Source organism: Acomys russatus, chromosome 32 (assembly GCF_903995435.1).
Source record: "Acomys russatus chromosome 32, mAcoRus1.1, whole genome shotgun sequence".
Lineage (NCBI taxonomy): Eukaryota > Metazoa > Chordata > Mammalia > Rodentia > Muridae > Acomys > Acomys russatus.
This window is the reverse complement of record NC_067168.1, coordinates 14,815,188-14,841,902: the sequence shown is the minus strand read 5'-3', so window position 1 is coordinate 14,841,902 and position 26,715 is coordinate 14,815,188. Positions and strand designations below refer to the sequence as shown.

General features: G+C 43.8%; 1 protein-coding gene across 16 annotated transcripts in view; it reads left to right on the top strand.

The window, feature by feature from the left end:
* The first annotated feature begins 370 nt into the window (after positions 1 to 370).
* Positions 371 to 26,715, top strand: part of Snap91 (synaptosome associated protein 91) — a 114,752-nt gene continuing 88,407 nt past the window's right edge. For 15 of the 16 annotated variants that reach the window (XM_051140034.1, XM_051140032.1, XM_051140024.1 and 12 more), the window contains exons 1-2: positions 610 to 774; positions 1,449 to 1,608. In XM_051140034.1, the coding sequence (XP_050995991.1) occupies positions 1,479 to 1,608 (130 nt within the window). In that variant the 5' untranslated portion in view covers positions 610 to 774; positions 1,449 to 1,478. Of the gene's footprint in view, positions 561 to 609; positions 775 to 1,448; positions 1,609 to 26,715 lie in introns of those variants that run through there. The other variant, XM_051140018.1, reaches the window with a different exon arrangement.

The following is a 26,715-nucleotide window of genomic DNA, read 5'->3' as shown; positions in this document are numbered from 1 at the left end:
AAGTTGAGCAGTCGCGGGGAGCTGAGGGCGCACAGGTAACGGTCGCGTGGTCACAGAATCTGACATTTCGAATCGCCCTGCCCATCTGGGCCTCGGCTGCCCTTGGCAGGCCAGCTGGTCAAAGACGTGCTTATGGGGAGAAGGGGCTGGGCTCTTTTGGCAGCGCCCGCCACGGCCCTTTCCTCGGCCTTCACAGCACTCCCTTTCCCCAGGCCCACGCCCGGGGCTAGCCCGGAGCAGCCCGCAGCTGCGCCGCAGGTGTGCGCGGCGCGCGTGCACCAGGTCCGCACGAGGACGCAGCGGGTGCGCGCGGGGGAGGGGGAGTACGCAGGGCGCGCGCGAGAAGGCAAGCTACGGAGCGGCGGCACCCCTGCCGTCCCACCCCCTTCTGCCGTCGCCAGCCAAGGATGCTCGCGTGCGGCCCTCCTAGTGTTTAAAGCCGCGGCTCCGAGGAGGTGGCGAGCCTGAGCGGCGGGGAGGGGGCCGCTGGCGTTCCGCAGAGGGCTGGCCCGGGTTCGTCGGCTGCCGTCACCTGACTCCTCGCAAGCGCTCCAGCTGAGGTGGGGGCGGGGATGGGGACGCAGCGCCGAGCGCTAGATAGACGCGGCGGCGCTGGCGGAGGCGGCGGCGGGAGGGTACCGGCGCGGGGACCGCGGAGCTGAGCTAGGGGCCGAGCAGAGGCTGCAGGCATCGCGGCCCCGGGAGTCCAGGGCGGCGCGCGGCTGCACCTAGCTACTCCGCGCCGCGTCCGGGCTGCGGTGCTTCTAGGGCGCGGTGAGTATGCTGGGCCACACTGGTCCCCTCCCCTGCTCCGGGGGCCGGAGGATTCGAAGGATAATCTCCGGGCACCGAGAAGGGCAGAGGCCGCCAGGTGACAGCTGAGTGGCGCGCTATCGGTGGGGAGGGGCCTGGGCTGTAGGGCCCTCTGAGCTCCTAGCAGAGAAGGGTGAGGCGCGTCGCGGTTCTGGGCGGCCCTGCCTTGGGGATGGAAGGCGAGTCATTCTGCCGCCGAAGCCCCAGGACAGAAGGGAGGTGGCCGCGGCCCTGCTGGCTGCCGTTGCGGGAAACGCTGCGGCTCTGGGCAGCAGAAGGTGCGCGCCTCTGGGTCAGGCGTCTGGAGCCACCCCGGCGCGCACCGGCTCCAGCACTACGGAATAAGGTTGTGCGGACAGTGATGATTGACAGAGGGTGAGGCTGGGATGTGGCTGTCTCTTCAGGATGTGGGGAAGCGGTACGGCCGCACGATGCAAGGATTACCCTGGGGGTGGCTGACAGCCCTGGACCGCGATGGACCCGCAGGGCTTGGCGCGTCGCTGGTCCCAAGAGGCGGTGCCAGGGCGGGGTCCGCGGAGGAGAGAGCCGCCGTGCGGTGGGAGCAGGCAAGGCCAGGGAGCTCCAGCACGGGAGGTGCGGGTGAAAGTGGGACCATCTCCTCTTATTTCCTGCAGAAGAGGAGGCGGTAGGCGCGGCCGGTGAAGATGTCGGGCCAAACGCTCACGGATCGGATCGCCGCCGCTCAGTACAGCGTGACTGGCTCTGCTGTAGCAAGAGCCGTCTGCAAAGCCACCACTCATGAGGTGATGGGCCCCAAGAAGAAGCACCTGGACTGTAAGCATCCTTTTATATAAGTGGGACGCGTGCATGTGTGCATAGTTGCCTCAGAGACCGGTGGCGTGGCCTTGGCTCTCAATAATACTGCTTGAAGCCTTGGGAACTGTCTCCCCAGCCGGTCGCGCTCCTGAGCTCCTGTCTCTGGCCTTGGAGGTGTCCCCTTGGGTAGGCCTTGAAACATTGTCTATCGAGCCATTTTTTTCCTTCTGATGACCTCCAAGGTCTTAGAGGAGGAAGCAAACACACACACACACACACACACACACACACACACACACACACGGCTGCATAAAAAATGTACATTTGGGCTGTGTTCTTTTAATCATCTTTTGGTTTTCTCCACCTTCTATTAGGTTAAGGGAAATGAAGGGTTGGGTGGTCAGGATGGCGAGGGGGCCTGTGGGAGAAGAAACAAACGAGAGAGGAGGGAAGAAGGGGCATTCAGAGGTGGCCATACTTGTCACTGTGATTTCTTAAGTACATTTTGGATAATTGTAAAATCCTGCCTTTTCCTGTGCGGCTACTGAGGATGTGTGAGTGTGTGTGTGTGAGTGTGGGGGAGTGTGTGTGTCATATGTCACTACACTGAACTGAACTGAAATAAAACCAAGCTATTAAATGAGCAGGTCCCACTTCACAGATAATCGCGGTTTCATTCTGCGCGTCTTTGGCACACTTCCTTTGTCCTGTTCTCAGAAAATGCTGAGTGGGATAACTGATCAAGTCACAAAATGGATGTAGTCCCCTCATTTGAGGTGGTACAGTTTTAGAAGGAAACTTTTAACACCTCAATATTTTCACATGGTCATTGGATGGAGAGAGCTTTATTCTGGTTTGGGATTCTGATGGTTTTGGTTTTTTGTTTTTTTTTTTTTTTCATGCTGTTAGTGTAGTAACTCTTTTGTTGCTGGAGGGTAAAGTGACCCTTGAAAGGCTTTCACCTGCTTTGCCAGTGAGGTATCCTCCAAGGCTACCCCAAATAGTAGTCTGCAGTTTCTGTCAGTCTGTCTGACCTGCATAGAGTTTGCTGACCTTTGACGAGGTTCCTTGCTAAATGCCAGTGCTGGCGTGAGAAACAACACATTTGCCCCAACTCCTATTCCCATTTCACCCCCTTGACCTCTTTTTTGCTGCTTGGTCTTATTTAGTTTTGTTTTTCCCACTCAGTCCTTTTCCTCCTGTCTCTTGTGCTGCTGAGAAAAGGCTGTCCCACTATTAGCGTCAGCTCTTGCCCTATCCTTGGCACGAGCAAAGCTTGAGAAAGCTTGCAGCTGGGTATTGCCAGAGCTGCCACACAGCACTGGAGACTTTGCTGTCTAGAAGTTTATCTGCGGAGAAGACGTTAGGACGTCTTTCCTGGGGGAATGTTTAACAAAATTTATTGATCACAGTATCATGCGTTACACACTGATTCCCAGGTAAGACAGGCTACCAAAGCCAAGACATCTAACAGGAGCAGAAATTATAAATTCATGACTGGCTCATTTTGCTGCAGCATGCTGAATCATTTAGCCATCTTTCCATCAGTTTCCCCAACTCTGGGAGGCTGACTCACAATTCAGTGGTTATGTCAACCTAGAAAACATGCTTATGACAAAACAAAACAAAAAAACAAGAACAACAAAAAAAACAACTGTTTAGGTTACGGATTTTGCTTCTTTTATGATTGATCGCTACATCAGTGCATGACCGAGAGCATCCTTGGGTTTGGATCATTTCAGGTAGATGCAGATAAAGACTGGGTTCCCCAAATCTAATTAGTTACCTTTATCCTTATAGATCTGGAAACATCTCTCAGGGTTTGAAAGCGGGGTGTTTCCAATACCCCAGCATAGGTTAATGACTAGAGTACTTTAGAAGATAACGTTAGGAGATTCCATGTTAAAAGAGAGAAGCTGAAATAGGAACTGATTTTGAATTATTAAAATAATTATGTGGTTTGTGTGTGTGTGTGTGTGCGTGTGTGTTTACTGAGCTTTTTAGCTGGAGTGACAAACCTCAATTGCCTTTAACCACTACATTTAACTGACATCTTTGGTTGTAAACACACTTTGTTGTGAAAGGGGGAAGCATGCTCACCTTATCTCCAAAGCACTTACATTGCTTGAATGGCTGTGTATGGACCTCAAAACTCACACACACATTTTTGTAGTTTCTCTACATGGAAAAATTCGTAATTCTGTCACTTTAAAAACTTAACAAGATCCAAGTTCTGAAGAGCATGTTTATTTAAGTTTTGTTATGTGCTCAGAATTCTTTTTGATGCTCCTTTTAAAAGTAGCAGACTCTCAGTATTTAAGAGACAGAGGTAAAGTAACATACCAGTTGTAAAAGTGCATTAATCTTGTTATTAAGGCGTGCGAACACATTGCGTATGTCTGTAGACACTGAACCGTCCAAATAGTAGTTGTTTTAGTTTTGAAAGCATTAAATGTTGATTAAGAGGAAGAGAACAAAACCATTTGGTAATTTGAAGCAAAAATGTATTGTTAGTTTGATTTGATTTGCTCAAGTTTAGTTTGGAGTTTCGGTTTGGATATAGTAAGTAGAGTTTAGGATTATGTGATTTTTCTAAAAATATTCGATTCATTGGTCTCAGAATCTTCATGAAACAAATACTCAATATTCTAGGCAAGCACTTGACCACTCAGTGACATTCCTAGCCCAGATTTTCTCATTGCCAATAACAATGTATTTCTTGAAGGGAGGAACAGATCCATAAAACCATCCACATAGTCAGTCGCTATTTGTTAAATATTACAGATATGGTAAATATTAGTAATCCAAGTAAAGATTATATTTTATTTTATATTTTACATTATCTAAGAATTTCCTTCTATACCCTACCATCCAGTAATAATGTTGCCCCATCAGCACGTTTAGACTAAAGATGTAACAGGTACTAGTTTTCTAGGCTGACATATGTAGCCTCCCCTTACTTCCTTTGTAATGCCCTGTGTATATTTGGTAGCATATAAACTGCCCAGAACTTAACAGGCATTTGACTATTTGCTTACTGCTGAGCTACATGGCAGTGGACTTTCCTCTTCTGTTCTGTGGTCAGCTTAACAGGTAACCCAGACTTAATAATCAAGTAAAAAAACTTAGTATGTACTGAGTACTGAGCCAAGTACTGTGCCTAGGCTTAACAAAAACACAGTCAGTCCAAAGAAACATCTGCATGGGGAAATGCAGAGTGCACTGTAACCCTCATGTGAGATGCACTTGAGTGATTTCTGTATGTGCCATCAAAGGGCCCGAACTAAAATAATCACAATTCACACTCCATGCATCACCAATAACATCAAGCCAAAGCTAATGGAAATCCCATCTGCCTACCAGAAATCTTATTTTTCTTTCATTATTATTCTTAAAGATGTCTGATAGCAAGTTCATCCTACATAAGAAGCAAGTGATTGGAGTCCTGACTCTGTTGGGAAAATATTAGAATTTTATTAATCATTCTCTGTTCCGCTAAAGCCCCCAAACTAGTGTTCTTTACTTACATTAGTGTGTATCTATACGCTTAGTGTATCTAAAGCATGTTATGATTTACAGAGTGCAGTTTTAGCCAGGTGTGGTGGTGCGTGTCTGTATATCCAGCTTTTAGGAGTCAGAAGCAGGAGGAACAATTCAAGGTCATCGTGGACTACATAGTAAGGCCAGACGGGTCTACATCAGACCCTGCCGCAAAAGACTAAAAACCAAAAGAAGAAAAAGAAACGTAACCTGCACTATTACAATGGATGCTATATTTGTGCTAAATATATTCTTTTATATACTGAAAGATGGGAAGATTACTGAATAAAATTAGGTACGATAATATATGAAAGATACTGAGTACATTGTGTAACTAGCTTTCGGTGTAAGTACACCAATTGGCTTTAGTATTTACCTTTGCCTAGTTGTTTTGACTTAACTGTTTGCCACTGTCTGGACACACTCTATTATTTCCTATACCCCAGTGTATTCTGCCTTCTAGATTTCATCAGAAGACCTAGTCCAATTGTGAAGATGTTTTAAAACAGAATATGTCATTTTTTGGACAGTCAAGAAGAGATGGGGACAATACATACTCAAAAATCCTTTAATCTGACTACCATTTCTTTGACAAGTCCTAAAGGACGCCTGAGCTGTTCTTGGCATTCCAGGTGGGGAGAAAAGAGGCCAAGCAGGCTGAGTGGCTGCTACGGGGAAAGCAGCGGAGTTACAAAGGCCATTAGCTGTAGTTCAGTGAGATTTGCAGACTTTGGGTTTGGTTAGTCTCAGTGTGTGATACTTTGATTGCCAAGCTTTAAAATAAAGTTGGTTGTAAAAATGTTTTAGGTAATGGGAAAGGGTGTACTTTTTAGCAATGGAGTGAAAACCAGGAAACAAGCTGAGTAGAATGGAAAGGTTTGTCTTTTTGTTGTTGTTGTTGTTTTTAAATCAATTAAAACATTCTTATTGTTGGTTCTGGAGGTTCAAACCAGAGTCGCATACATGCTTAGCACATGTTGAATCACAAAGCTATATCTCCAGTCTTTAAAAAAAACTGATTTGCAGGCATGGTGGTGCACACCTTTAATCCCAGCACTTGGGAGGCAGAGGGAGATGGATGGATGTGAGTTCGAGGCCAGCCTGGTGTACGAAGTGAGTCCAGAACAGCCAAGGCCACACAGAGAAACCTTGTCTCAAAAAACAAACAAACAAAAAACCAAAAACCAAAAATTTAAAAAAACTGATTCATATATGCTTTTCTATCGACTTGAAAATGGTAGAAAATATAAGACTAAGAAGTAGGGGTTTTCGTATCTTAATTACAGTATTAACATGCAATACTTTTTAAAAATCTGGGATTTAGTACACTGCTACATTTGTTCTAAAATTCATTTAATGGCTGGTGGCTACTCCTCTGTGACTTTGTCTGTACATTAGGTCATTATATCTTTCTTTTAGCTTTCCACAAAAATTCTTCTTTCCAAGTAGACCCCAGTTAGGCTCGGGTGTTCTTCAAGGCTTATCTCGGTTTCTGTAACCTTACAGAAGGTCAGAAGTGACACAGGACCCTGTTCCTTGAAGGCCACCATTGCGTTCACTACAACGCTGTATTTTGGTGACTCAGCCCCTGAGCCAGCATGTTTGGACAGTCTTCAAATATAATCATAGTGGGTTGAAGTCATTTGGAAAGCCACACTTTTTGCCATTAAAATATTTACTCCTGTTTCTTTTCTCTTGTAAATTTCCTCTATCTTTGCCTAGAAACCTGTTTCCTTGAGGGATTTACGTAACCTAGGCAGTCACTGTTCTGCCTGGGTGTCAATTAATTATACCCTGTCCTGTAAGAAGTGGACTCTGCCTTGGGGCCGTGGGGTGAAAGTGCACCCTGAAGCCCAGTCTTTGTTTACCTGCTTTCTTACTCTCCTCATTCGCTCTACTGTGTGTGTGTGTGTGTGTGTGTGTGTGTGGTGGGCGGGACACCACCCCCTTGTGTAATGAGGTTTCTTTGTTACACAAGGTTAAGGTGGACCCATGCTGTGAAAGGTTGTGTAATGTGCTATCCTAGCAATCCTGGAGACAGATGCTAATTCTTCACCTGCTCTAGGTTGTTTTGCCTTTTGGTCTGATCCCTTGACTATCCTCCTTTGGTAACTGTCCTCGTTTGTATGTGAGTTATCCTCCCTATCATCAGTATCTTCAGCCTCACATTCTATCTGTTCTACACCCATTTTCAAGTATCTTCATTTGAACAGACAAACCCACCTCTGTGCAGGGTCCCTAGACTCCATGGACTCTTCCAGCAGCCAGCCTGCTGGCCAAGCTCTCTTTCCTACTGCCAACTTTCTTGGAGTGGTGATTGCAAAGTCAACACACACCATTTGTACCCGACTTTGCATATCTTTTGGCTATGTCTTTCATTCAGGCTTGCCCTATGGGAATTGCAGTTGGGTACCCATCACTGTCCACTCAGTTTTCCAGGCTTATAAACCTGAGAACTGTGTCTGACACACAAATACGCAGCCATGGTCAGGACCTCACCATCAGTGCTGAGGTCTTGGTTGCTAAGGCTTCTTTTGGAAGCCTAGGGACACCTGGGGAGAATGTGTTTGTTTATCTAGCCTTTACCACAAGAACCTTGCCTGCCACTCTCACCACTGTTTAACCCTTACATTTCTCTATGCTTGTTTTACTCTATTCTTTTAATTATGTCAGTTCTAACTTTCCTATCTCTACAGTTCGGAAGCTATATGTTCAATCGTTTAGTCTTTCATTGACTATCCTTAATTTAATAGTTATGCTTTAAAGTCCATTGGTAATATTTTTTTATAATAAAAGAAATTTAGGAACTTTTAAGACTTCTGAGTTGTATACTATGAATGTCCAAGCATTAATGCTACTGCAGCTTTAACCTCGTTAGCTGTTGTTAGTGATAGAGACAGTGTGTGCTTAGTCATCACCCCTTCCTACCGGACTGCTTTGCTCACCGTTCCTTTCTTCCCAGTGTTTTCTTGAGCTGTAACCCTCTGAAGCTTCCTCAGTAGGCTGTTCACTGGAGAATTATGTTTTCATCTAAAAAGACTTTATTTCCTTTATGGTTTTGAAAGCTGGTCTTAACAACTCTAGGATGACAGTTTCCATGTTCAAATAATGTTTTCTTCATTTGGCTTTCATTGTTGGTCACAAGAATTTATTTATCCGCATGATTTTAAATAATCACCTATTATGGGTGCTTTAAAAAAATCTTCTTTGAGCCAGGTGTGATGGTGCACACCCCTATAATCCCAGAACTCTGGGAGGCAGAGGCAGGTGGATCTCTGTGAGTTTGAATCCAGCCTGGTCTACAAAGTTGAGTCCAGGACAGCCAAGGCAACAGAGAAGCCCTGTCCCAAAAAACAAACAAAAAATCATATTTGTTATCACCTTTTATACCATGTGTCTACTGGGACTGCATTGGGTTTTCCTGAACTGAGAATTAACATCTCTCTTCAATTCTAGAAAATTCTTAGCCTTAGAATTATCATTGATTGCTTCCTGCACTCAAGTGTGTAGATATATTACACTTCCTTGAGTGTCTAAACATACCTTTCATAGTTCCTGGCACTTTTCTATTCAGCATTCTTTGGTTTTCAGATGGTATCTAGTTGGTTTATTCTCTCTTTAGCTTTTCAGATTTCTTCATTTGGGGACAGCATATAAGATGATGTTCCTTGCTTATCGTTTTGGATCCCTTCTTTATTTCCTTCCCGTGTGTGTGTGTGTGTGTGTGTGTGTGTGTGTGTGTAGTATTTTTCAAGACAGGGTTTCTCTGTGTAGCCTTGGCTATCCTAGACTCACTTTGTAGACCATACTGGCCTTGAGTTCACAGCAATCTGTCTGCCTCTGCCTCCCCAAGTGCTGGGATTAAAGGGATGACCATCACTTCCACTCCCTGCTTCCTTCCCATCTTTAGCCAAGCTAATTTTAGCCTCTACTTTGCAGCTCTGGTCCATGCAACTCTGCTTCTAGTTTAGCCTGAGCCTGACCCTCACTGTGGTGTTTTCACAGATGTTTCATAATTTTAGCATCTGAGGTCATGTTGGTTAGGTCTCCATCAGAGAGAAGCCCAGGGAGCCTGGTGTCACCTAGATAAAATTTGGGCTTGTTTTATGAAAGCCCCACAGGGGTCCCATTTTGAATTGATTTCTCCTTTCCTATCTGATGTAGGTCTGGGTTCATGACTTTTGTCCACACCTAAAAATCCAAAAAGCTCAGAAAACTAAAATTGCTTTTGTGAATCTTTGGTGGCAGAAGTTGACCTGGTTGTTTTTATACCTCGTACTCTAAAATATGTATGCTCAGCTACAGAAATATCACCACTGCTGTCAAGAGCATACCTGGGTGTTAGTATGCAGTGTGTCTTAGGCCTTTGCTGAATCTGAAAAGCTGTAAAATCAGAGTTATATGGCCCTACGTGCCTGAGATATTGGAGTGTTGGTCTGTAGTATAAGTTTCAATGACAAATTTGAGAAGGGGGAAAGCTGTGGTTACAAATGCCCCTGAGATTTCCTTCTCATCCACCCTGACTGTAGGTTTAATGTGATACATTTAATTGTTTCCCTTTGCTAAAAGGCCTTCTTTTTGTGGGTGTTAATTTTACTAAGGGTGCAAAACTGGAATCTGGGCACTATACATGTGGCTATTTCTTCCTTAGTCGCAGAGGACTGGTCACCTGTTGCCCACTGTTAAATTATGGCACCTCTGGGCCATCTTGATTGTTGCTGTATCTTATGGTTTTCTGAAAGCTCTGCGTGTTTTGATCCTGGATATTGCTTTTGTTATCTTCTGAGGAAGCCAATGGGTGGAAGGATGTCTTGTCTTGATGGTCCACCTGTGCCCTAGGAATGAGGCCTGCCTGTTTCCTCTTGTTCTTACTCAGTTCTCCCTCCATTGGTTCACTCTTGAGCTATGTTTTAATTCACTAAAATCATTCATGGATTACTTTTAGTCTTCTGCACATGTTGTTTATGTATTTTAGAATCTCGTTTCTAACACCCAGCTTGGGCATGCCTGCTCAAGGATTAAAGGGCTCCCTGTGTGTGTCAGAACTGTAGGGAAGGTTTCCTGTGTGTGTCAGAACTGTAGAGATGGCTTCCTGTGTGTGGCAGAACTGTAGTGATGGCTCCCTGTGTGCGGCAGAACTGTAGTGATGGCTCCCTGTGTGCGGCAGAACTGTAGTGATGGCTCCCTGTGTGTGTCAGAACTGTACTGGTGGCTTCCTGCGTGTGTCAGAACTGTAGTGATGGCTTCCTGTGTGTGTCAGAACTGTACTGGTGGCTTCCTGCGTGTGTCGGAACTGTAGTGGTGGCTTCCTGCATGTGTTGGAACTGTAGTGGTGGCTTCCTGCGTGTGTCAGAACTGTAGTGATAGCTTCCTGTGTGTGTCAGAACTGTACAGGGTTTTCCCCATGATTGGAATTTCCTTGAAGCTCCTCTGACACCAAACACAGGGTGAGAACTGGTTTGCGAATTTAAATGTTGGGAAATTAAATATGATAGTCCTGATTGCATGCTTCATTCTTCCCCAAGTTTAGGCCTTTCCCCCATATACTTTGTGTATAAAGATCTCAATTTTACCTAATAACTTTCAGAAGAACAAGGAGTTAGACACTATTTACTAAGACTGTAAGATCAACTAATAACAATTTTTCAGAAATCAATTTTAAAAGACCATTAAATTGCTTAATATAAACAGTTAATGCATAGTCCTTGCTAGCCTCTTTATAGTTTCATTCTTGGGATATGGTAAAAGCTACGTTTTGGCAGGTGGCTTTGGAAATGCCTATGATCCAGACATTCTGGAGGCAAAAGCAGGAGGCAGCTATGAACTACATAGAGAGACCCCATCTCTAAGAACCAAAACCAAAATAAAAAAATAAGTTGTTGGGTGAAATTATAACTGACAAGAAGGATATAGTGGCAGGATTTGTAAATTGGAAAAACATTACCTTTTAAAGTATGTTTATAATCTTTTGGCTGTGCATTTGAAGCGTATGCGTACTTCCTTTGGTGTGTTTCTCTCATGATTAGATGTCCAATAATTAGGAATCAATATTGCAGAAAAAAAATTTCAGCATTCTGTGTGTGTGTGCTTCCATTTCATTTTCTTTGTTTCCAGTCAGTTACGGTCGAGGAGTGTTACTCTTCCATTTCTTTCTTATAACTCAGCAATAGATACTTTGTAATGGGAAGGAAAGTTCAGAAAATTAAAAACATAATTTCAAAGTGGCCACCAACTCACAACTTACTCTGAAATTAAACTGTTTGGCATTTAATAATAACCCCCACTAAAACGATGGCAGTCACGGTTTGAGAGACGGCAATGAAGCTCAGTGGTACAGCACGTGCCCGGTGTGCATCAGTTGCTGGATTTGCTCACCAGCAAAGGAAAAGGAAAAGGAAGGAAAGAGGGAAGAAAAAAGAAAGGAGGAGTGACTTGAGGGGTTTAGAAATTTAACTTAAAATAGTATTCTTTTTACCTTTGCAAAGAGAGCGATAAATGTCAGCATGTTTATCTTGTTTTCAATGACCTAGTTGGAGAAATTAGAAGTTACTTTCAGTCTTGAGGCTTTGAATACTTATTTAGCATAATATCATTATTTATTCATTTAATAAATATTTACGAAATGCCAGGAATTGTTCCAGGAGGCAGGGACACCATGGAGAATAAGATATAGCCCCTGGCATCCAGAGAGCCGGCAGCCTAGTAGGGGAGACAGAAAATGAAAGAACTAATTACCAGTGATTCAAAAAGCATTAAGGTTGAGCAGGAAAAGAAAGACCACAGTGGAGGTGCATTGCAGAAATGGTGTTTAAGGCAAGACTAGAAGGATCAAAGGAACTCACGTGAGAGAGCTGTGGACAAGGGCTGCTTGCTGTTCACGGGAGCCGCTCACGTGGAGAAGGCAGGCCTTAGGCAGTTAAAGAAGCTGACAGCTACTGGAAGGCTGGCCGTGTAAGAGGTTGCATAGTGTGAAACAGCCTCTGAGCTGATGCACCTCCACCTGGGGGGCCGTCAAGTTTGAAGAGAGAGAATCTCAGCCATCTCCAGACTCCCAGTTTTTACACTTAAGGAAGTTAAGACCTGGCGGCAAAAACCACACATTCTCTGTGTGTTGATGTTGGTAATTCCTTCTAACTGTCTTGAGCAACAGTTCCAGTGTGTCGCTGCTTTGTTAGCCTCGTCCTGGTCGTTAGTTTGATGACAGAGACCCTCAGGTGCAACTCGTGATTGCCCTGGTTAGTATCAAGAGTATGCAGCTTGCAGCTGTTCTAGCTTCTAGCCAAGTAATTCAATAGACTGTGGCTTAATGTCGTTCTGTTGTGCCCTGCTTCTCTTGTCCCATCCAGGCTGCACTGTGTTCATGTTTCTATGACCTCTTCCTTAAACACGTTGAGGTGCAGTGTTCTGTTTCCTTCAGCCCTTCTATGAGCAGGAGTGTGCCTATGGAAGGATCTCCTGCAGTCTGCTCTGATGCAGTTCAGCCTACTGTTTAACCCTTACATCACAGCACTACTTTGAATATGATTACTTGTTCTTAATTATCACCATTTCCCAAAGGAGGCTTTTAATTTGTATCTATCTTTTTCATAGTAGTTTGTGATTCTACAGTATATGGTATATCTGTGTATATCTTAGTATATCTGTGCTGTCATGGCAAATTCTGCCATACCAAGGAGATCTCTGTCTCTCTCTCTCTCTCTGTCTCTCTGTCTCTCTCTCTCTCTCTCACACACACACACTCACTTCATTCTGTCTGTCTCTCTCTGTCTCTCTCTCTCTCTCTCTCTCTCTCTCACACACACACACACCTCATTCAGCTGTCAATTAGATTTGTAAGTTGTACTCATGATTTTTTAACCTAGTGTTGTGAATTGAGAGAAGTGTCTCTTCACTTCAGCTCAGCCTTAATTGCTCAGATGGAAAAAAGAGAGTGAGTTGAGTGCTCAGTGGGTGGAAGTATAAATTAATCTACATGTTTTGGAGGACATGCTGTCAGTATCGGTTGAAAACCTTGAAAGCCCTTTGACCTAGTAATTTGACTTCTATTGGTTTTATCTTAGGAAAATAGAGAAAATGAAGCATTCATGGATGACATCACTTTATGTATTCCTTAGTACTTTATTGAAATCAAACATGTCTTCAAACAGACACTGGGAACCCTCAGAAAACAAAAGGTTAAGGTATATTTGTCATTGAAATTCAAACATAAAGACCTGGTTCAATTTTTTAATGGGTGCATGTGCCAGTGATAGGTATTACTGGATGGCTGTTTTCTCAATGACTAGCTTGTTTCTAGGATACAGGAATATAGAGCACACTAGTTTGGGCAGAAGGAGGACCATTTTGACCCTTATAACCAAACCAGTGTTACAAAGATGGATGGAGCAGGCCCCTTTGATGCTTATTCAAGATTCCCCACCCGCCTCCTGTTTCGGTTTCTTTTCCACATTAAATCAGTGAATCAAGCTTCATTCTTGAAGTGTGGATTGCTATCATTGCAGCCCCACTGAGAGAAATTGTCTTTCTTCCTATGGCTAGAGTTTGGCAAAAATCGTAGAGAACAATTAGCATGGCGCCATGTGTTCTAGTTTACTGGGAGAAACACCATGTCCAAAACCAGTCTGGAGGTGAACGGGTTTATTTCAGCTTACTGCTCATAGTCCATCATGAAGAAAGATCAGGGCCGGAGCTCCAGGCTGAAACCAGGAAGCAGAAGCCATGGAGGAATGCTGCTTCCAGCATCATGGCTGGCTCAGCTTGTCTTTATATACAACCCAAGACTACCTGCCCAAGAATGGCACCACCCACAGCACACTGGGTCCTCCCATGTCTGTCATTAATCAAGACTTGCCTATAGGCCAGTCATATGGAGACATTTTTCTCAATAGAGGATCCCTTTTCCCAGATATCCTTGGCTTGTGTCAAACTGACAAAAATCTAACCAACATACCATGATTATCAAGCTCAATGAGAACTACCTTCTTGGGATCAGTCCCAAGAGCTAGGAGCCAGATGCAAATTTTCCTTGTTGATCTTGTTGAAATGTGCTTTGGATGTCACTTTTCAATCTCTTACCTAGACCTTTAAAGTCCTCCACTGACGTCTAGCTAATAAAGAAAACAGAAAAAAAGTAGTCTAAGAGTTGGGACTAGACCTAGATGCCATTCCTATGTGTTTTATTGGCAAGAACTCAGCCATTGACCTCAACAAAGTTATAGGGTGAAGTCTAGCAGGAAAAGGAAATGGATTATGAACAGAGGACATTGGCCCTACCAAGTCCAATGAAAAGGAATTGGAAATACTTCTGTTATGCCTGCGGATCCTCTGGAGTTCTCACTGCCCTCATCGTGACAGTTCTTCAGATATACAGTGAGCTGGCTGATGTGAGTATTTTTCAGAGGGTAGATGATTCTAGAAATGGATGACTAGTGGGCAGACCCTGGTTCCCTGACCTTGGAACACATGGCTAATTGATGTTAGTGCTCTTTGCTGTATAACTTGGTTTGGCCTCAAACTTTGAGGTGTACACAATGACTTGGATTTTCACTCCCCAATCATAGCTGACATGTAAGCTGAAACCAATTGTGGCACCCCTAGTCTAGGCAATTTTTCCAAGCTAGCATTTGCAGTAAGCATGGACAGTTCAGAGCCTAGGGTTGATATGCTAGTGGCCTTGTGGTTTTAAGCTAGCAATGAACTAGTCCGTCAACTAGCATGCTCATCAGAGTCCCAGGAAGTCCAGAGCTCATCCAAGGCCTACCACTGCTGGGGGAGGAGGGAGAACCCAGGATTTCTTCACAGGTTCTGTTGCAAGACTCATCTTTCTTTTCCCACCTATGCATGGCATCTTCAGCTTATCTGCCCAGTGTTGTAAGAAGTAATAATATAAAACAAAAACAGATAAGATAGCCATGTGGTTGTTGTAAGGGTCAGAATAGGTGTGATCTCAAGGCAGTTCAGAAGCTCCTTCATTACAGGGAGAAACTCCCATGAAGCCTATCTATCATCCATTGGGTAACAGGAGGGGAGAACACAAAGGGTGTGGAATCAGGTAACTGCCCCTGAGCCCGTTTACTTCTCATCATTATGGCGTTTGTAGGCTTGTATGAAAGCAATTATCTCAACACACTCTTAACTAGTGAAACTGGGAAGCTGTATGAAGCATACAGCTTTAGAGAGAGCAGTGAGCTGCCATCAGATAACCCGGACTAACCCCGACTCTGTTGCCTTCTGGCTCTGATCTTGGGCAGGTAAATTGAATTATTCTGGGTCTCTGTCTTCCCTCTTCCGAAGGCATTATGGGGTTATGGTAACAATGAAAGGAATATGTTTGCTAAAACCAGAGACAACAAACCATGTTGATCTACAAATTATTCTTATTAGACAAAAAGGCTGACGTGCAGCAGTGCGTTTGCTAAAGAACAGCCTGACTTCGGCTGCTCTGACCTTTTCTGTGGCATCTGCTTGAGAAATGATAGGGTTTGTTTGTTTGTTTGTTTTGTAGATAATATGAAAGGAGAATAAGGCAACTAAGCCTTCACTGTCGTTTCATAGGTGACATAAGCTATGTCTAAAGCTAGCACTAAACATTAGGATATAAATGTAACATGTTCAGCTCAAATCATCTCCTAAAATCAAATACAAAAGCCTAGAATGTGCATTAAGGTTTGCTTTAGTAGTGTAGATTACTAAGGCTCAGTTGTGTGGTTCTAGACTTGCTTTTTCTTAGATATCATTTTAAACTTCTCAAATAGTTACTTGTTTATTTGGTTTTTTTGTTTGTTTGTTTCAGGGTTTTGGCAAGGTTTTTTTCTTTCTCTTTCTTTCTTTCTTTCTTTTTTTTTTTTTTTTTTTTTTTTTTTTTTTTTTTTTTTTTGTTTTTCAGGTTTCTCCTGTAGTTCTGGCCAGCCTTGAACTCACAGAGATCCACCTGCCTCTGCCTCCCAGAGTGCTGGGACTAAAGGCATGTGCCACCACTCTTGGCTTCAAATAGGTTTTTAATACAAGAGTGATTGGTTACTTAATAAAAATAGTGGAGATTGACCACTGAAGTGTTTAAGACACTTGTAAAAGAATAAGTGCCAATCATGAAGTATTATGACTGACTACAGAGTTCTCATTTTAGACCACTGCCCAGTTATAATGATAGAAATAAAATGGAGGGATATCAAATATACTATTTTGAGTTAAGCACCAATACTGATGCTTGCTCAGGTTGGAGACATTCTGGAAAGCTATTGATGGAATTGTTGAATCATTTAAAATTCTACATTTCAGAAATCAATTCTTACAGTCAGCCACTAAGTTTGGTTATAGTTAAAATTGATAATGTGATACACTAATTCACCAAAAACAATATAATTTTTGGGAGGTCATAGTTGTATTATCTTAATTGTGCAAAGAAAATTTTTATTTTAAAACATTTATTCTTTTTTTTTTTTTTAAGTTTTATTTTTAATCACGTATATTTTGTGTGGGTATGTGCACTTGTGTGCAAGTGCCCCTGCAGGCCAGCAGAGGTCATTGTGTCCCGTGGAGCTAGAGATAGAGGCAGTTGTGAGCTACCCAGATGGACGCTAGAAAACTCAGTTCTCTGCAAAAGCCGTAAGTGCTCTTAGGCACTGCACCCTCTTTCCAGCACCCATTTTGGTATTTTTAAAAATGTATTTCTTAAAATTGTTACACTTAGCCAGTCTCTATTTAAAAGTGTTAAAAAAAAAAAAAAAGGCAAACCTCTCCTTTGATTTCAAACTGTTAGTTTTTACTTAAGCTTTTAATCATAAAAGTCCAAGAATTACAATTAGTAGAATGTTGGCGCTGAAAACACATGAACAAATTGAACATTAGCAATCTTTCCATCGTGGTCTCACTCACTTTATCTACAGACACACATATAATATTTTGGTTGCCTTATTTTAAATTGCATTAATTATAACATAAATACTAGTCCCACATACCTTGCTTTTCTTTTATACATATAACAGAAGAGGTAAGATTGAAGGGCATGGGATGGACATGCAGAAGGTGCTTGCTGGAAGGAATGGGCCTGTTAGCCGTCTGCCCTTCCTGTTTTGAAATGTTCTCCTACGAAGATGCATGGGGGTTTAGAGTGGGCAGCCTTCTCTTTTCTGAGAGGTATTGTGTTTGCAACTGGACAGACAGAACCCTTGTTTGATGGATCTATTGCTTTAGCAGAACCAGGTGCTTCATTATTAATGTGCAACTGAGCCGCACTGTGTTCTCTTAGACCTACAAACCTCGTAACAAGTGCTTCCTGACTAACTCTGAGGTCTGACACACTTCATGGCTAGTCTAGAGCTAGATAGCCAAGAACTCAAGGCTCTCAGAGTTGTACCAAGGGAGAGAAGCCTCAGAAAAGCGTCCCTTTGAACCACGTCATTCTTCGCCCCTCGGAGGAGACTCATTCTCACCGCAGGAAGTCCTTGGAAAAATATGTCAGATACGCAAAGTATTGCTTTCATGGCCATAGTAGATAGGGAAGCCCTCAGTTTGATTTTCCCCTTTACCTTCCTGTTTCAGGAACTTACTCGAGAGTGTTTTCATAGTTAAAAATAATTGAAAGATGATTTGAACTGATAGTTCCGGGATAGGGTAGGGTCAGAAGAGATCAGGAAGATCAGTTGCAGTCATTTAAAATATAAAATGAGGATGAAGTGAAGGAGAAACTAAGTCAAAATATATGAAATGGATGGTAAAAAGATAGATAAACCTTTCTCACCATCCCGTACTAAATGTGAAATTGGAATAAGACAGAAAAGGAAGGAAGGAAGTGGGAGGCCTGGAGGCAAAGATGTCACCTGGAAACAAGTGGCAGGATCACCAAGTCCCCTGTTGCTTTTTGCTTGGTTTTTGTTTATTTGTTTGTTTGTTTTTCTTTTGAGACTGGGTCTCACTGTATAGCCCTGAGTAGACTGGAACTTGCTTCCTATGTAGAACAGAGTGACCTTGAACCCACTGAGATTCCCCTGCCTTTCCCCTCCTGAGTGCGGGAATTAAAGAAGTGTGCTGCCACCCCCAGCCATCCTTAGTACTAGAGGAGTGATGTCAACGGTTGCTGAGTGAGGTCTAACTGTCTGGGCTCATCCTTTTCTCCTCTGCCTTCTCTGGTACCTGTGCAGAGGTTGTAGAGTGTAGGGAGGCCTGTCCTACCTGGAGAATGTTCCCTAAGCTATTAAAAATATTTATCTCTAAATTATATTTGAAGTTTCCATTTTGATGTCTTGTTTTGTGTTTAGTCATTTTTTTAAAGCAGTTTATCATTTGTTCCCGTACTGAATACAAGAGTGTGTCATAAGGTTCATCTACTATTATCATAGTAATCAGTTGCTGCTGCTGCTGTTGTTGTTGTTTCAAGACAGGGTTTCTCTGTGTAGACTTGACTATCCTGGACTCACTTTGTAGACCAGGGTGGCCTCGAACTCACAGTGATCCTCCTGCCTCTGCCTCCTGAGTGCTGGGATTAAAGGTGTGCACCACCACCGCCCGGCTCATAGTAAACATTTTTATTGAAGGCCAAAGTATAGTATATTAGGCTTGGGTTTTCTTAAAACATTTATGTTACTATAATTTGGTACCTACAGGAAGTCTTTATTCTATGGCATTTCCTGGCACATGGAGAGCTGCTCTACAGTCTCATGTTGTAGGACTCAGTACTCCAATAAAAAGAGAACATTGATAGGACCCTGATGGCTTCTGTGCTGGCATGCCGGCTAGGTCTTCTACCAGCCGCCCTTTCTTTGGGTGGTCCTAAATGTCCTTGTCTGTTGTTGCAGGAGGGGTGAGAGGTGGGGTAAGCTCCACTGTGGTCCTTGACGAGGGTCATTCTTGAAGATGAAGGATCTAGGAGTACAGACCTGTCACACTGCCTCTGCTCAACACTGGACGTGCTCAAAGGGCCAGGCATCGGAGGAACCTCCGAACCAACACTTGAGGAGACGCTGCTAGAAACAAGCCCCAGCAGCATGTGTTGAGAGAAACAGAACAGTCTGACTCACCAGTCAGATGCAGTTTACCCCTCGAGACGCAATGGAGGTGTGGCTGGTGTGTCACGAGACAAGAATGGGTAGCTCTGTCTGACAGGAGTCACCAGTAGCTTCTCAGTGGTATATGTGGCTGGGTATTAAGAGGCCAATAGAAGTTTGGTCGACAAGGAAGCACACCTGGCGCTGGCATGTTTAATGTGTGGTGAAAAGGAAGGGAAGCAACTGACGTTGTGAGAAAACTGTCATAGAGTTTTAGAAAGCAGAGAAAAGCCAGAAGTTTAATCTGAAGAGTTCTTTTGTTAAAATCATAGACTAAGAACAGTTCTGTAGACATAGCACATTAGAGAGAGGAGGAATTCAACATATAAGTAGAAGAGGAAGCCAAGCACTGATGGGTCCCAGCGAAGCCACTATCTGCTGGCAGAGTGGAGAAGCTGGGTTTGGAAAGGCATTCTGCATCTGTAGCTGGTGGCCTCAGGGTAAGTAAAGGAAGAGGGGAAGCCAGTTCCGCTTAACAGTGTCAAGGTCAACTCTCGACATGGCCAGAGCTATTGACCATTAGAAACATTTGTCAACATTTCACAGTGAAACATAGACACCACAGAACTCTTCATCTCCCTTGCCTCAAAAACTATTATCCATCCCTCTCTGCCATCCCCAGCTCAGTCAGTAGCAGCGTTAGCCCATCCTCCTGTGCAGGTCTAAACGCTGCAGTCTTTCAGGACTCTTTGCTCTGTCTCCCATGATATTTTTCATTCACGAAAACGTGTTGGCTCTGCCTGCTGTAGGCCTGGCCACCTCGGTCTCTTTAAGGTTTGCTGGAATAGCTACCTGATTCTGCTTTTGTCCTTCCTGCATGCCAACTGTGCCCACCTGCAGCTCTTTCCCCCGTTCCTTCAGCCAACACTGTGGGGCCTTATCCTGGCCTTCAAGGATGAGTAGGGTCTGGTCTTTGTTTCTCCAACTCCCGTGGGTTCCAGACACACTGTCCTGAAGTCAGCCAGACCTCTTCCTTGGTGCTGACTGTCCCCTTGACCTCCAGGGAGCATCTTTTCCTTCAAAGATCTGCATGGGTAAGTGGGACAGCCTGCTTTGAGATGAAAATATGTAAAATATGTAAAAAGAAAAAAGAAAATATGTAAAAAGCAGACAAACAAAAGAACCCAAATATGGAGAAAGAAAGTCACACCATTAAACACAGAGGTGAGTATTTGAGGTCATGAGTGCAGAGTGATGACGGTTCAGCTTGGGAGTTCCCATCTCAGGTGAATTTTAGGCATGCTTTGAGCACATATAGTTCACGTAAGGCATTCTCATTTTTTGCTGAAATATGTTAATAGTGTGCTGCATTCTTTTTCTTGAAACAGTTTTTTGCATCATCTTGCTATTACACAAGAGCAACTAGAGTCACTTGTTGAGTGTGTTTTCGTTTGAAAAGGGTGCTATTTCACTACAGTTCCCTAATTCCTTTACTCTATGACATCAATAACAGTCACCAAAATGCAGGACCAGCTCAACAAGCCACCGAGTTCACAGCATGGGTAAGGGGTACAGAATGCCTGGTTTGCTGAATTTAAGCCCGCCATGTTAAGCCTTGCATCACATCCATATAACCCCTCCCCACCCCCCGAAAAGGCCGACCCATAACAAGCCTCTCAACATACCTTTGATTAAGCATTTTCTTTTTGAAACAGAATGTCTCTGTGTAACGGAGGCCTGTCTGTCTGTCCTTAACTCGATTTGTAGACCAGGCCAGCCTTGAACTAACAGAGATATGCCTGCCTCTGCCTCCCAAAAGCTAGGATTAAAGGCATGCACCACCACACCTAGCCTGACAAAACTCTTTAAAAAGTTGGCATCCATTTCATTCTTACTTGTGCCATCTTAGGAAATAGCAATAAAGAAAAGTTTGGTTATGTTCTATAGATTGAGATGGGGGCTGGTGAATTTAGTGTATCTGCTGAAACATTCTGTGACTCTAGATAAACACCACTGGCCTGAAAGATGTTTAAGCTGGTCTGTATTATGCCTGAAATTACCTGACTTTCTTTAAACAGCAGTAATGTTTGTTTTGTTTTGTTTTGTTTTGTTTAAGAGTGACTATATCCCTGAAACATACAGGGCCCAACTTGGACCTTCAATTTAGGTAATTTATTCATTAATTAGTCAGCAAAGATTGATCAGACACAGTTTAAAGCAGAAAACTGTACTAGAGCTTTAAACAAGAATCACTTTTTAAAAATTGAATTTGTTTTAATTTTGTGCATGAGTCTGTTGCCTTCATGTATGCCTGTGCACCATTTGCGTGTCTGGTGCTCACGGAACCCAGAAGAGGGGATTGGATCTCCTGAAACTGGGACTACAGGCAGTTTTGAACCCCCTTGTAGGCACTGGGAAACAAACCCAGATCCTCTGGAAAAGTAGACAGTGCTCTTATCTGCTGAGCCATCTCTCTCCCCAGGAGTCTCTTCTTTAACACTGAAAGCAAAGGACGGGAGCTTGCTCAGTGTTTACTGTGGGATGGAAAGGGAGCACAAGCAACTAAGCGCCTCTGGGTGTTCACAAGAAACACTCAAGAATGTCTGCTCTGAGTGCTCGGATTTTGTCAGTGAGTGAAATATATAAGGAATGTCAGGCTTATTACAGTCAGGAGTAAGCGGGTGGGTGTGGGGTAGTGCAATAAGTAAATGTAGCAATATGTTATCAGCAAAAAGGGCTAAAGAAAAGATGAGCTGAAAGCACAGACACAGGATTCCTTAGGTGTAACCTTGACAGAGATGAAGATGACAGGTTTTCTTTGGAGGTGGTGGGATGTTGGTATTTTGAGAGAAGATCAGCATAGTTTTAAGAAGTGCTTTGAGGACCTCCATATTGTCACATGTAGTGAAGATTGGGGGTGGGGTGCGGAATCCCCATGCTGCTACGTCCCTAGCAGCCAGAAGCAGGGACATGGGGTTGGGGGGTTGTGCGGGGATTGAGGAGCATGACTGGAGTTGAAGACATGAAGCTAGTCACAAAGGTGTTGTTAGTGGGTGAGACAGAAAAAGGATCTGTCCTACAGTTGAGCTCTGCACAAAGGACTGAGCAGAGCCTACACCGTGTACAGCAGTCCTAAATGCGCTGAAGTTAGGCATGTGTCCTATTTGATGGACCATTGCTTTGTAATAGCAATGGAGTGGATGCTTTCTGACAGAGACAAGCAAAGTGTCTATGGTTTCCTTGATTCTCTCTCCTTGCACCATGTAGCACACAGTAGGCATTGTGCCCAGTACTCCCAGCTCTTTTCAGAAGCATAATTCCAGTGAAAAGGAGGCCTGCACTCTTGGTCTAGTGTGGGACCTCTGTATTTGTGGGTGTCACAGAAGGGTTTTTCCATGGACATCAGTCATGTTCTGAGGCTATAGCCACACAGCTATTGGCATAAAGTATATTCCAATCCATAAAATAACTTCCCTTGAAATGTTAAGAAGGATTAAGTATGAGTGTTGGCCCTGTAGCATGCAGCCATAGCTCTTGTTTAAACACCAAGGACAGGCATTGCTTTTTTTTTCTTTCTTTTTTTCCCTACACAGGGCTTAAAGCAGCAAAGGAGTGTGGAATTTTAACGGAACTGAAGCTCTCTGCCAACAGTGCACAGCCTCCCTTGTTGCCACATGTTGGTTATCTTCTGAGGAGACACAGATCTCTAGAATAATTGTCGTGACTTTCTCCTTCACTGGGTGGGGTAGCAGAGCTCGGCTTTCTCATGACTGTAATTAGTGCTAATGTGCAACTAAGCTGCTTCTGATTTTTAAGAAATAATGACTCAAGCTCCAAAAGTTGGAATAACTATTTTAGGTACCCCAAGAAGAAAATGGAGCACTTATTCTGATTTTGTCAAAGGTTGTTTATTCCATATTCCCTTTTTCTCAGGAATTTTGCTGATCAGGAAGAGCTCCCGTCTTTAGTATGAAGTACACAGGTTTAAGTGCTGAACATGGTGGGACAAGAGCTAAGGGTAGTGTGTCCTTGTTCTGTGACAAAGGCGATAGATAAAGAGGCAACTTGAGGAGGAAAGGGTTTAGTTCATCTTAGAACTGTCCAGTCACACTCCATCACTGGGGAATAGTTAGGGCAGGAGCTCAAGGCAGAGACTGCCTTGATGCAGAGACTGGAGGAGTGCTGCTTACAGGCTAGCTCAGCCTGCTTTCTTGTAGCACCCAGAAGTAGTGCCCAGAGGTGATGTCAGCCGCAGTGGGCTATCAGTCACACCAATGCTGAGACAAAGTGTTCAAGACTCAGCACTAGAGAATTTAAGAAAGTGCTTGCAACGTTGTATATAACTTACAGTGAGCGTAGGTGAGGAGAATGAAGCATGGAAACAGTACGGCACAGTGCTGCAGATCCCCGAAGCATCCAGTTTGTGAGGCAGTAACTCTGTTGCACATGGCAGGGACGGGTCCTACTTTAGAGTTACTGTTGCGGTGATGAAACACCGTGAGTACAAGCAGCTTGGAAAGGAAAGGGTTTGTTTGGCTTATACTTTGACATCAAAAGCATTGAAGGAAGTCAGGATGGGAACTCAGACAGGGCAGGAGCTGGTGCGAGGCCACGCAGGTCTGCTGCTTATTGGCTTGCTTCCCTTGCTTGCTCTGCCTGCTTTCATACGGGCCCCACCCACAATGCGCTGGGCCCTCACATATCAATCACTAGTTAAGAAAATGCCCTCCAGGCCTGCCTATAGCCTGTCTTATGGAGACATTTTCTTGATTAAGGCTCCCTTCTCTCCAGTATCTCTAGCCTGTGTCAGGTTGACATAAAACTAGCCAGCACAGGGCACTTCGTTATGGATTGTGGGTACAGGAATTGGATCACTAGAGTTCTTGCTGCTTGGTGGAACATAACAACGCCGATTTTCCCGCCTGGTATTTTAATAAGAGGAAATAAAGGTGAGAAGATCAGAACTCATCAAATCAGAAGGAAATTTCAAGGCAGAAAGTTTGAAACTTGTAAACATCGCTGGCTCCTTCTGAGCTGTCTGCATCGTTGCCAATAAGGATAAGGTTTCAAGCACAAATAACGTGACTTGGGACAGAGCGCTGTAGTACAATTGTTTTAGTCATAAGTGTGTTTAGACATTATTGTGAAAGATCTAGCTTTTTCTTTGACACAGATTAGCTGTGTGACCCAGAAGGTTTTGTAAATATATCTGAGTCACTTTTTTAAAATGATTAAGAGCCATAAAGAACAGCAAGGCGATGTTTTCATGAAGAGAGAGCTGTTAATGATTCAGTAAATTAAGCATCGTCAGTGCTTAACGTGGGAAGCACAGTTAGAATTGATCTAGTTTGACTTGTTGAAAAGATTATCTATGTAAATACATATATATGTACGTACATATGTGGACACAGGTGGTGTGTAATGTTGTGTGGCCAGTTATGAACATCGGGGCTTTTTGAATTTAGAAATCACTTCCCTCTAGAACAGTGTTGGGCTTTTTTTTTTTTTTTCCTGCAGTGAACTTTTTTTTTTTTACAGAGACCTGAGCAGTGTTAGGTAAGAGATAGAAGCATCCTGAATTAGAAGCATCCTGAATTGCTTGTCACTGACAATCGCCTAATTATCTTAGGACAGATAGCTACCTCAGAAGCTGTGGCCATAAATTACAGTGACCTACTAGAATACCTCTGACTGCTGGATATCAAAAGAAAATATTTGAAGTCATCTATAAGATTTTTAAAAAGAAAGAAGAACTTTGGAGGACTTTGCCAGGAGTGGACTATTTATCTTTGGGCTCTGATAATCAATTAGCTGGCTACTGTCCCCAACAGTGAGTGACAAAGGAGACATAGTGTCAGCTCGTTCCTTATATACTGTTTGGCAAAAGTATCTCCCAGAGAATGGTCTGGACCAGTTAGGAGGACTCATCCTTAAACTGGGAGGAGCCCTCAGAACTGGTCATCATTTTCAGGCAGAAGATGGATGAAGATCTGAAGTTTGAAGCATCTTGCTCTGGGAAAAGTCTGTCTGCTTCTTCCATCCCTGTGACAAGGATTGTCCTAGGAAGGGCTTGTGGGTGCTGCCTTTATTTTCACCACTGCATTAGCTTTACTGTGTCTCAGGAGATCTCTATAGAAATGGGCTTGGCGTAGACATGGCAAAGTGACTTAGTTCGTTGGTGGCTCCCAGTTTGGCAAGTAATATCCCTATTAATAGAGAAATCCCAAAGATGGAGGAGTCTTTTGGGTTGGGTGCTAGGAACTGCCTTAGGCTGTCACACTCGAGGGAAGGGCATAAAGACATTATCTAGAGGGTCTGTGCCATCAGAATCCTTTGTGTACTGTACAAGTGACAGTTGAGCCTGCCCTTCCTGACCCAGTTACCCTCATGTCCCTTGGCCTCTGCCTCCTTGGCCACACCCAGGGCCTCCACCTGTAGGCACTACAGCATCTTACAAGGTCAAGGGTTTTCTCTTAGAAAAGCTGATTCTTTTCAGTTCTCTTCTCTCTTACCATCCCAGATCACCGCTTTGGCTTTTCTTTACGCCTGTCAATCTGAGCTACCCCTCATTTGTTTCCGTCTTAGCATCTTTGCTTTGTGGCATAGGCACTTGGAGAATGGCCATCTGCCCCACTAGGATGTTGATTCTAGCCTCATGAAAAACAGGGCCCTGTAGTGCTGGCAACGGTAGGCTGTCTAGACAGAAGCAGTAAGTTAGGAGCCCTGGTCCCTCTGTTGTGGAAACTGCCTATAGCATGGTTCTGGCTTGTATTTAAGTTCCCTATAGTGTCCTAGTTTGTTTTTCTGATGCTGTGATAAAACATTGGGAAAAAACAGCTTGGGTAGGAAAAGCTTTTTTCTAGCTAATAGGTTATAGCCCATCAGAGAGGGAAGCCAAGGCGGGAACTGAAGCAGGATTCATGGCGGGACACTTCTTACTGGCTTGCTTACTTAAGCAAGGGTCCCATATCAATCACTAATCAAGAAAATGCCCCCCCCACATGCCCATGTACCAGTCTTATAGAGGCTCTTTCTTCCTAGGTGACTTTAGTTTGTGTAAAGATGACAAAAACTAGCTATATTATCTAGCAATCTAGCTGTCTTGCCCGAGTCTGCCTTAATCATAGTTGCACCTGAAACACATAGAAGTCTGAAGAAACTGATGGTTGCTGCGGTGCCTTGAGATTACGGATTCAGCGTTCTGTTGGGAAACACCAGAAGGCCCCCTGTAACCTCCTAAGCTGTAATGGGACTAGGACTTGATTTGCGTTTCTAGCTGTTGGATCGAAGAGCGAGGTTTGGCTGCTGTGTGCTCTCAGAGCCTGGTAAGGGGACCTTAGGGGATGGCTCCTGGTTATTGTTCTCCTGGTGCCATATGTGATGGTCTCTGTACTGTTGACCATTATTTACTCTCCCACATTTTAGACAAGTTTTGTACATCAAAGCTGATTCCCTGCCTCTTTTATAACTGAATTTTTGAGACAGGCAGGCTGGCCTTGAACTTGTGATCCTTTGACCTCGGCCTCCTTTGGGGCTGAAACTATAGGCTTGTGCTGCCGTGCCCAGATACCTATCTTCAGTGTTTCTAAAGAACTGTAAAATC